Raw genomic sequence first — 10,327 nt, forward strand, 5'->3', positions numbered from 1 at the left:
GGGGGGGGGACAGAGGCTTGTGATCTGACCCTGGTAAGCAGTGGTAAGGCTTGGATTTGGAGGCAGCCGAGTGTGGAGCGAGGGCCACATCCACCACTTCATGCCTACCCCAGGTTGCTTTTGAAAAATCGTGAAACCCAGGATATTAATTTTAAAAGTCCTCATCTTGGCATCCTGTCCCCTCCCACACTCACCCTAGATGCTCGGCATATGCATATGACTTCCTTGGGGAAGTCCCTTTTGCTGTGCTGAGCTAATGCTCCAGAGCTCTGCCATCTGCAGGGCAGCCACCCTTGCCAATAGGTGCTGAGGTAGCTGGCCATCTGCCCTGCTAGATGTCAGGGTCCCCGTGGGCTTGATCTGTAAGTGTCTGGCACAGTGCATGGTGTGCCACGGCGTGCTATCATTTATGGAATGGATTGTGCATTAATAACTTAGCTATTGTGACAAATAGGCTCTCTGTATTTTAACACAAAGACAGGTTTTAAATTTTGTTTCAGGAGATAATAAGCTTTCTCATATGTGTTATACGTGAAACGACAAAGGACAATTGATAAGTGAAATGTTGAAATTTGTGGTTATTTAATTGTCATGCGTATCATCCCATATTTGTAGCAATTTTTATAAACTAAAGAGATAAATAGCCATCTTTTAAATATTTATAAATAGCGAGATCAGTTCTCTTGCTATTTATGTTGAAAATAACATCAGATTGTTTCACTTAGAGGTGAAAGGCACATTGTATTAGTCATCCCCATTTCCAGCACAGTCTTCTAGGAAATCACTGGGCACCACCATGGCTCTCTCCTGTTCCTCGTGTCAGCACGCTGAGGGGTGCTTTCCTGAAGTGCCATTCATCACCACCACCTTCCTCGTGTTAACCCTGGGATTCCATAAGCCTTGATGCAAACCTTCGTGACATTTAACTGATTGGCAAAGACATCTTTATAAGTTCGTATCCGCCATGCCTTGATCCCAGTGGTCCCCCTTGCTCTGGGTGAGGGATCATGCCTGCTGGAGAGCATCTTTCCACTGTGGTCTGGAGCTCTCTCTGGCTGTCCTACACATCCTCCTCTACAGTTAAACTACACAGCTCAGCCCTTGATTCTGTGCTGTCGTGTTCTTTGCTCGTCTTGCCTGTTTAGTCTCACCTGTCCTTCAGGGTACATCACGGGGCAGGGGTTTTGTGCTGTGAGCTTGCTGCCCTCCAGCCACTTCCCCACAGGTGGCTGTATACTTGATAGTAGAAGCCTCCTGGCCAACGCTTCCCGTGACATGCACAGTGAAGTTTCTTCCATTGATCTTGGTTTATTTGACTGTGCAGGTTCATGCAGCACCAACTGACCTTGCTAAGAAATGAGAACAATCGCGGGTCTGATGTGTGGCTCTCCATATCCTTGTAGTTTTTGTTTTGCTTTTGCAGGGCAGGGAGTTCTTCTCTGAGCTGACTCATTGTGTTGACTGAACCTCTGTGTTTAGAGGTGATGGTGGTTTATGGTGCCCAGTGCTTCTGTTTCTGCCCTTCCTGCTTTTCTGACCACTCAGCTTCTCTGTTTTCCCTCTTACTAGGGTTCCTTCCTGGCACCCCTTTCTCCATCACTGTGAGTCTGGCCTGATCGAAGTCTGAGGTTATGAAGTCCATTCTGGATGGCCTTGCAGACACCACCTTCCGTACCATCACCACAGACCTCCTCTACGTGGGCTCCAATGACATTCAGTACGAAGACATCAAAGGAGACATGGCATCCAAACTAGGATACTTCCCGCAGAAATTCCCTCTGACTTCCTTCCGGGGTAGTCCCTTCCAAGAAAAGATGACGGCAGGAGACAACTCCCAGTTGGTCCCGGTGGTAGACGCCACCAACATTACAGAGTTCTACAACAAGTCTCTCTCTTCGTACAAGGAGAATGAAGAAAGCATCCAATGTGGAGAGAACTTCATGGACATGGAGTGCTTTATGATCCTGAACCCTAGCCAGCAGCTGGCCATTGCTGTGCTGTCCCTCACACTGGGCACCTTCACCGTTCTGGAGAACCTGCTGGTGCTCTGTGTCATCCTGCACTCCCGCAGCCTCCGATGCAGGCCTTCCTACCACTTCATTGGCAGTCTGGCCGTGGCTGACCTCCTGGGCAGCGTCATTTTTGTCTACAGCTTTGTTGACTTCCATGTGTTCCACCGCAAAGACAGCCCCAATGTGTTTCTGTTCAAACTGGGTGGGGTCACGGCCTCCTTCACAGCCTCTGTGGGCAGCCTCTTCCTCACAGCCATCGACAGGTACATATCCATTCACAGGCCTCTGGCCTATAAGAGGATCGTCACTAGGCCCAAGGCCGTAGTGGCCTTCTGCCTGATGTGGACTATTGCGATAGTAATTGCCGTGTTGCCTCTCCTTGGCTGGAACTGCAAGAAGCTGCAATCTGTCTGCTCGGACATCTTCCCACTCATTGATGAAACCTACCTGATGTTCTGGATCGGAGTCACCAGCGTGCTGTTGCTGTTCATTGTGTATGCATACATGTACATTCTCTGGAAGGCTCACAGCCATGCAGTCCGCATGATCCAACGTGGAACCCAGAAGAGCATCATCATCCACACGTCAGAAGATGGCAAGGTGCAGGTGACCCGGCCCGACCAAGCCCGCATGGACATTAGGCTGGCCAAAACGCTGGTCCTGATTCTGGTGGTGTTGATCATCTGCTGGGGCCCCCTGCTTGCGATCATGGTGTATGATGTCTTTGGGAAGATGAATAAGCTCATCAAGACAGTGTTTGCCTTCTGTAGCATGCTCTGCCTGCTGAACTCCACCGTGAACCCCATCATCTATGCTCTGAGGAGCAAGGACCTGAGACACGCTTTCCGCAGCATGTTCCCTTCGTGTGAAGGCACCGCACAGCCTCTAGATAACAGCATGGGGGACTCGGACTGCCTGCACAAGCATGCCAATAACACAGCCAGCATGCACAGGGCGGCGGAAAGCTGCATCAAGAGCACGGTTAAGATCGCCAAGGTGACCATGTCTGTGTCCACAGACACGTCTGCCGAGGCTCTGTGAGCCTGCTGCTTTCATGGCTGCACAGAAAAGGAAATTCTTTCTTTCTCTTTAGCTTAAAATTTAGAAGTCTGTGGTCTATTTTTTTTTAAAGTTTACCATGTTTAGTAAATAGTGACTGTCACTGTGCTTTTTTTCAGTTTGCTGACATTTTAGTAGTTTAGGTACTTAAACTCAATTCTCCAGGGGTTTACAATGAAGAAAGCCTGTTGCTTCAGTTGCTCAACAGTCCTTCCAAGTCTCTGAAATAGAAGGGTAAACCTTAGACTACAAAATCTGAAGTCTAAGTATCTGTAGAGAAACACCACAAAATGAGTAATGCCTTTGTAACCCCAACTTTCATGATAATGTGGTATGTGTCTGTCCCTAGTACTAAAAAGTGCATTTTTACAATAGGTACAGTGCTACAATAGAGATACTTTGTAAACTGTTTTATGTCCTGTGAGTTGTGTATCAGTGTTTACTGTGTCACTTTGTCTAGCTTAGCAAAACCAGAAGGTAGACCTTCATAAGAACAATGTCATACTCGATGGGCATGTAGCAGCGTGACCCATGTTTCGATGGTATGGTTGTCCACGATACACTTTTAGGAACCTTAGTATTTCTTCCAGTATTCATATCTAAAGAAAACACAGAAATAACCATAAAGATTATTTATTTTTTTTTTGGTTAAAACAACAAGAAGAATTTGAAGACTATCCAAAGTATTGAGCAGAATTCCTGGAGACATAAACCGTGTTAGGCCTGAATTGCCATGAGGACATTTCCTATCTTCTGGAACACAGCTGTTGAGCTGGGTAATGGATTATAGTCAAAATGGAGAAGCAAAAGCGTATTGACTTTTTAAGGCTGACATCGCTGGCATCCTTGAGTTGTTAGCTTTCACCGGACCTCTTCAGCCAGCATGTGTCAGCACTGATGAACACTGTCACTACTGTGCAGTTGCTGTCTGCACCAAGTCTATTGCACAGTGACCTTCCAGATTTAAGTAGATTTCAGGCCTGGGTGGCCAAAACACAGTCTTCTTCTTCTTCTTCTTCTTCTTTTTAATTCAGAAGAAGTGTTGTCTGATTCAGTGGAATTGTACCATGTGAGTGTGATTGTAAATGTGTGTGTGTGCGTGTGTGTGTTCTATCTTGTAACTATTACAGCAATGTCATAACACGAGAAAAACGACCAAGTGTGAACTGTACCACTTGCTACACTCTTGCACACGAATCCAGTTCCTAAAACCAAGTTCTTCATGAAACCGTGGCTGTACAAATCCTAAATAAAGCCTTCCAGGAAAATCTTCCCACCTAAGTGACTGGGCTTAGTGTTCTAATGACCTGTAGGCGTTCCGTAAGGCCAGCCTTCAGCAAAGAGTAATCTGTACGAGGTGCAAAAACGTAGAGAATTCTTGCAGGGACGTGCGAGTGTGGGGGATGGTGAGCACCTAGTAGGGGCCAAGTTCATGGAAGTGAAAATCAATAAAAGGAAGGTGGTTCTAAGACTTTACAAAACTCCTAAGAGGAACAAGCATCAGTGGAGCATGCGGGCAGTGAGTTCCCAGGCTAAGCAGAACTGCACACAGCATGTCCGTTACCCGGTCCAGGCCATTTGATTTCAGAGGGTGAGAAGGTTGGTGGTCTGGCAAAAGGGTAGCAAAAATCTGGCGACAGCCCTGTGCCTGGCTTTGTTTAGGTCAGCCTTTTGCATAAGGAATAGTCAGTGCTTCCACTTGCCGAAAAGCATAAAGATGAGGGTGGCAAGCTTCTGATTGGCTCCTCTGCCGAGGTGCTCAGAATTGGGCCCTTTTCCAGTAAGGAGAGTTATTGCTTTGAAAAAGCCACTTGGTCCTGATAAGTTCTACTTAGAGTGTCTCCTCCTTGTATAGATTCTCACCAGTTCTGAAAGACGCCATAGCATGAAGCAGAGAACTAGCATCTTCCTGTGATTTCTAGTGTTTGGGGTTCCCAGCCTCAAGGGGCAGTACCCCCTTCTTGTAATCGATAGTAAGACAGATGTGACCTGAGGACCAGGCTGGGATGTATTTGCCTTCTGAGCCTCTTGATTTCCTTCTGTGCGCACAGATGAGGATTCAGGAGGATTAGTAACTCCATAGAGAAGAGTATTGACAGACTATCACCAGGGGCTAGGAATTGCCAGACTTGTCCTACATCAACCTGAATATCAATCTTCATGTCTCTAGCTACCAGGCATTACCACCTCTTCTCATAGTTACAAAGACCTGGTAGAAATTCTGAGTATAGGTATTAAAAAAAAATTCCAAGATTCACTTTTAAAACTGTGTTCGTGCAAATGCCATTTTTAGTGGTAGATTTTATAGTGTATTGAACTTTTAAGACCTAACTCGTATATAATAAGGGACAATGGGGCTGATAGCACTAAACTTGGTGCTTATTGATACTCTAAGAAATATCTGTGAACTATCATCATGGGCGCATTAAACTACCTTCATTTAAAAAAAATACTTCAAATTCGTTGGATCCACTTTGGTGTTTCCTCTATCATTTCCTAACTCTAGCGACCAAAACATTCTCCCTAGTGGATACAGTCATTAGAATTACATTCATTAGAATCATTCATTTACCAGCCCCTTAATTAGATTCATTAATTTCAATTGAATCGCTTCTATGCTCTGGCATCAGGGTTATCTGCTTTCCTCTGACATTCATCCTGATCATGCGTTCTGCCTTTCCTCTCCCTTTCAAAGAGGGTCGACTCCCTAACTGATGGACTTCTTCAGAATAAAGACTGAGTCCTGAACAATAGCATCATTTAAACAAGAAAAGCTATCGCCAAGGACCCCTGTTTTCCACTATGTATTAAACCTGTGTAAAAGAAGCATGAATCTGGGCAGCTTGGACATTTGCCTGTGACAGGTGACTCCCAAGCTCCCTGATACTGACGGTCAGGCTTAGCTGGTATCAAATGCCAAAAAAAAAAACAAAAAACAAACAAAAAAAAAAAAACCTTTTGTTGCCTAATCCCACTCTGCAGGAAATAGGCTTAACTACCAGATGAGGACTAGGTCTCTGGTTACTGTTCCGTTCATTAATTTCCGCCATTCCATATCCATAACCAAGACCACTAACGTCATGCGAAAAAAATTAGATTTCTCATCCTCTTAACTGTATATTTGTATGATATTTTAAGATCTCCTAAGTGGCCATTCACAGTCGCTTGGCGCTGGCCTTCTGATAAAACGTTAACGCACCTATTGTAATATACAAAAAGAAAAAAAAAACATTCTATCTACTGATTTGGACTGAATGTATGTACATAGGTTTTACAAAGCAGTCAGGTGTTGAAGCCGTGGTTTTCAGATGACAGAGTTTCTTTCCATTGCTGTGGTATCTTGAAAAAGCTTTCTTTGTGGAAACTTACTAAACTCTAGGTCCTGGGGATCAGAGTCCCCAAGGGAGAAAAATCTTTTCTTGTAAAAATAGGAACCGAGATACAGATTATCTTGATTCTCATTTCCAGTGTTTCAAGTGGAAAACGTATCTCCTATTGTCTCTGTAAATGGTACATCCTTTTCCTCTTAAAGTGCATTGTATTGTTAGATGTTTGTTAAGCTGGTAGCATCCTTGAAACTACTGTGATGTCTTTGTCAGTAATCTGTATAATATTTTGTATACAAGTACTGGTAAGATTGTTATTAAATGTAGCTTCAGTCATTAAATTACTATAGCAAAGTAGTACTTCTGTAATATTTACAATGTATTAAGCCTACAGTATATTTTATTTCATTGATGTAATTTAATTGTTATTTATTCAAGAGAAAACAGTTCATCATGTCTATTGTCTAAAATTACCTGGAATCAAATAAAAATTCTAGATTATCATGAAAAACATAAAAGGCCTCTGAATTCTTCCTTGTATCAAAGTCTAATGGTAAAGCATTGTGGGGGGGGGTCATATTTTAAGATTACTGAAAAACTGATTTGTTCCCCCAAAAGAAGTCATGGATTTGTTTGAAAATGGGGGTGTTCTGGATTAATTTATTCATCTTTTAACACAGGAAAGATAAAGCAAAAAATTCTACCACTGCCCAGTAAGGCAGAGGTAGCCACTGTACCATTAAAGTACGGCTTAATTAAGGAGTCTAATGATTTTGTAATTTATTAAAGCAAGCAATTGCAATATGTAAGTTAAAATTTGACATACATACCTAGACATAAATCTTCAAGAGCACATAACCATAGACCTGGAGCCCATGAAAGGGATGCATGTCCTTCAACATCTTGCAAAAAACAAATTTCTATTTGATTAGTATTAAAAAGGCATTAGAAGGAAGTTTAACCATTGGAAACAAGAGCGTACAGTCAATTTTGAGAAAAGCTTTAAAATGTTTGAAATAATGAACTAGTGACTATTTGAAACTAGATTATCTTTGTTTATAATAACTAACCTGAATTAATTATTCTGCCTCTTCTATAATGCGAAAGCTTAATGCTCTGGCAAAAGTACATTATTTTTAATATTAATTTTTATTAGGACTTCGAAGGAAGAACGTATTTTAGTATTTTCAAAGAGTATTTCCAAATCTCGAGCCAACTGGTACTCTCCACGTGTGATGTCCCCTGCATTGAAATTTATGTGGAAGGTTGTGTTGAAACAGACACACCAATGTAGTCCATTAGAACCAATTCATATTGGAATTATTTTTGTGTTATCCTATTCAATTAACTTCTACACATCTCCCTCTCTCTTCCTTCCTCCCCCGTCTCCCTCTCTCTCCTCATTGTTTCTGAAACAGGCTCTCACTTCATAGTCCAGACTGGATTCAAATCTACAATCCTCCTGTCTCAGCTTCCAAAGTGCTGGAATTACAAGCCTGCACGGCCACACAGGTTTATACCAGTTCTTGGCTAATGGTCAGAAATGAGTCAGCGGTGTTCTATTATGTCCAGAATGGTGGGTACTGTGGCTTCACTTCCACATATTATGTTATCTTCATGTCTTCTCTGTGGTGTGCATACCACCACTTCATGGTATAGGTAAAAAGAAAGCCTAGTGGGGTCACAGGGCTAAGGTTAGAATCAAGGTTCCTCTGATAACAAAGCCCATGTTACTTTGTTTACAGCAGTGTTTCCATCACAGACACAATTTTAGTTAAAGCTTTACATATGTATGTATTAAAATTCTCACATCTCACAGGCACGGATGGAAACACTTGTGCATAGCAGCATGCCGGGTGCACTAGAGAGCTACATTTCTCGTTGCTGTAATCAAATGCTTGACCAAAGCAATCAAAGAAAGGAGAGTTTTCTTTTGCCTCCCAGGTCAGGCGTACCATTCATCATCGAGGGGAAACCACGGTGGCAAGAGAGTGAGGTAGCTGGCCACCTAGCACCCACAGTCAGGAGGCAAAGAATGATGGTGAACGTTTGTCTTCAGCCAGCATGCTGCCTCCTTATTCAGTCCATACCATGCTGTGGTACCACCCACATTTAGGATCGCTCTCCCAACCTTGAAGGACCCAGAAATCCCCACATGCAAATGTCCAGAGGTTTGCTCTCACATGGTTCCAAATCCTGTCAAATTCACATCCAAGATTAACTATCAGTAAGTAAACTCATCAAAGTTCTAGTTCTGTATTTTTTTTTCATACTTTTAGAGGCTTAAAGAGGTCCAGTAACATGTATTGGTAGGAAGCTGCGTTTCTTGAGTGGATACCTATGCCCTTGGGCTCTAAATATTGGATCCTTTATCCACACCAACTTGCTGCAAACCAGGAGCTAAAGAGTGGTGAGTGAGTCTAGCCTGTTATTAGGAGTTTCTTTCCTTCATTTTTCAAACAACAATTCACAAGCTTTATTAAACCTATTCTAGGTGTCAAATAAATTAAATCTGTGCTCTTTGTTGCCTACGTAACATAAGCATGGCTCACCTTGGTGAGGAGACAGAGCAGCTGAAGGCAAGTTTAATTTACTGCACTACAGCACATCCCGCTCCCGCCTAGAGGAGCTGCATTTCCAGTCTTCCCTTACTCACGGCAGGACCGTTTCACTTCAATTCACTTAAAGAAACGAACGTCCAATTTTGAACTGTATGCAAGTAGCTAGAAAACATAGTCTATGCTAGCCAATGAAATGTAACTCCTTAGGACTGTGGTAACCACATAAACAACTTAGGAACCTACCTTGTACCTGGCGCTGATAACAGTGGGTAAAACTGAGCTCATTAATTATAACATGCATCATCTCATTTCATCCTCTCAGACACCCTATGAACTATTATCATTCCTATTTGACAATTACCTGCAACTAGCACATGCCATACCTTGACGTGCTCTTGGCTTACCAGATTACTGAGTGACGAGCCAGTCAGGTTCCATTAAAAGAGCTGTGCACTTATCTTATTTAATCCAAGCAATGTTTATGATCTACCATGGTAAAGCATCAAATTGCTTGATATCTGGTAAAAAGGAGACCACTTTACTAAGACCACCTCAATACAGCACTGTCTAAGACACAATAAGAGCAACAGGAGTAGGCAAGGGTGATGCTGGCCCAGAGGGATGAAGAATGAGCATGCCAGCCTTGGAAGGGGGAGATGGGTGTGGGCGTGCTAGGAAAAGGCAGGAAGAGAAACAAGGGCTGGATGGGACAGCAGCAAGAGATGTAAGCTGGTATAATGCGTCCAGTGACACACAGTTCCGTTAGTCAGGACATTTCATCAGGGCCTTCCTGCTGAGAGGATTCATTCTTCTTGATGGACCCGTGCTACAATTTACATCCATTTCAGCAGATTCGCGGTATCCAGCCACAATGCCAAAACTTAGCCAGTCTTGTGGTAGTTGTGCTAATTCCAAGGCATTCTTACAGAACACCACACATATACAAAGAAGTTTTCCTTCCTGCAAGGCAAAGCAGAGATCCCAGGAGAGGCAGTAAGGCTTCCTTCTCTCTATTTCTTCTTAGCTAGCCACTTATTTTCCCTTTTGATGACATTACTGTCGCCACTGCAAGAAGAACATTAGTCACTTGGAACAGAAGGACATCAATTAGCCCCCCAAACAGTATTGTCACCAGTCACAGAGTGTGCTTGGTCATTATTCACCTGGGCCGGGGCAACCCCTCGGTCTCAGAGTGACAGGGACCTTATTGAGCTCCAGCCCTTGGGGCCTCCAACCCTCTGCCCTCCTGGCCTCCTTGTAAATAAGATTATTGTTGCTGCTTCTGTCTGGTTTGCCTGAAGGGAAATCCTCCAGGAAACAAATAGATAAGGCCTCCACATCAACTCTATACCTGACTCAAATGCAAATT

The 10,327-nt window shown here is 43.4% G+C and overlaps 1 protein-coding gene across 4 annotated transcripts in view; it reads left to right on the plus strand.

Moving 5' to 3' along the window:
- Cnr1 (cannabinoid receptor 1) overlaps positions 1-6,910 on the plus strand; it is a 23,618-nt gene extending 16,708 nt beyond the window's left edge. For all 4 annotated transcript variants that reach the window (XM_026786577.1, XM_013351866.2, XM_005361961.3 and 1 more), the window contains exon 2: positions 1,570-6,910. In XM_026786577.1, the coding sequence (XP_026642378.1) occupies positions 1,632-3,053 (1,422 nt within the window). In that variant the 5' untranslated portion in view covers positions 1,570-1,631 and the 3' untranslated portion in view covers positions 3,054-6,910. The remainder of the gene's footprint in view (positions 1-1,569) is intronic.
- Positions 6,911-10,327: the final 3,417 nt, after the last annotated feature.

The sequence above is a fragment of the Microtus ochrogaster genome, linkage group LG5 (genome assembly GCF_000317375.1).
Source record: "Microtus ochrogaster isolate Prairie Vole_2 linkage group LG5, MicOch1.0, whole genome shotgun sequence".
Taxonomy (NCBI): domain Eukaryota; kingdom Metazoa; phylum Chordata; class Mammalia; order Rodentia; family Cricetidae; genus Microtus; species Microtus ochrogaster.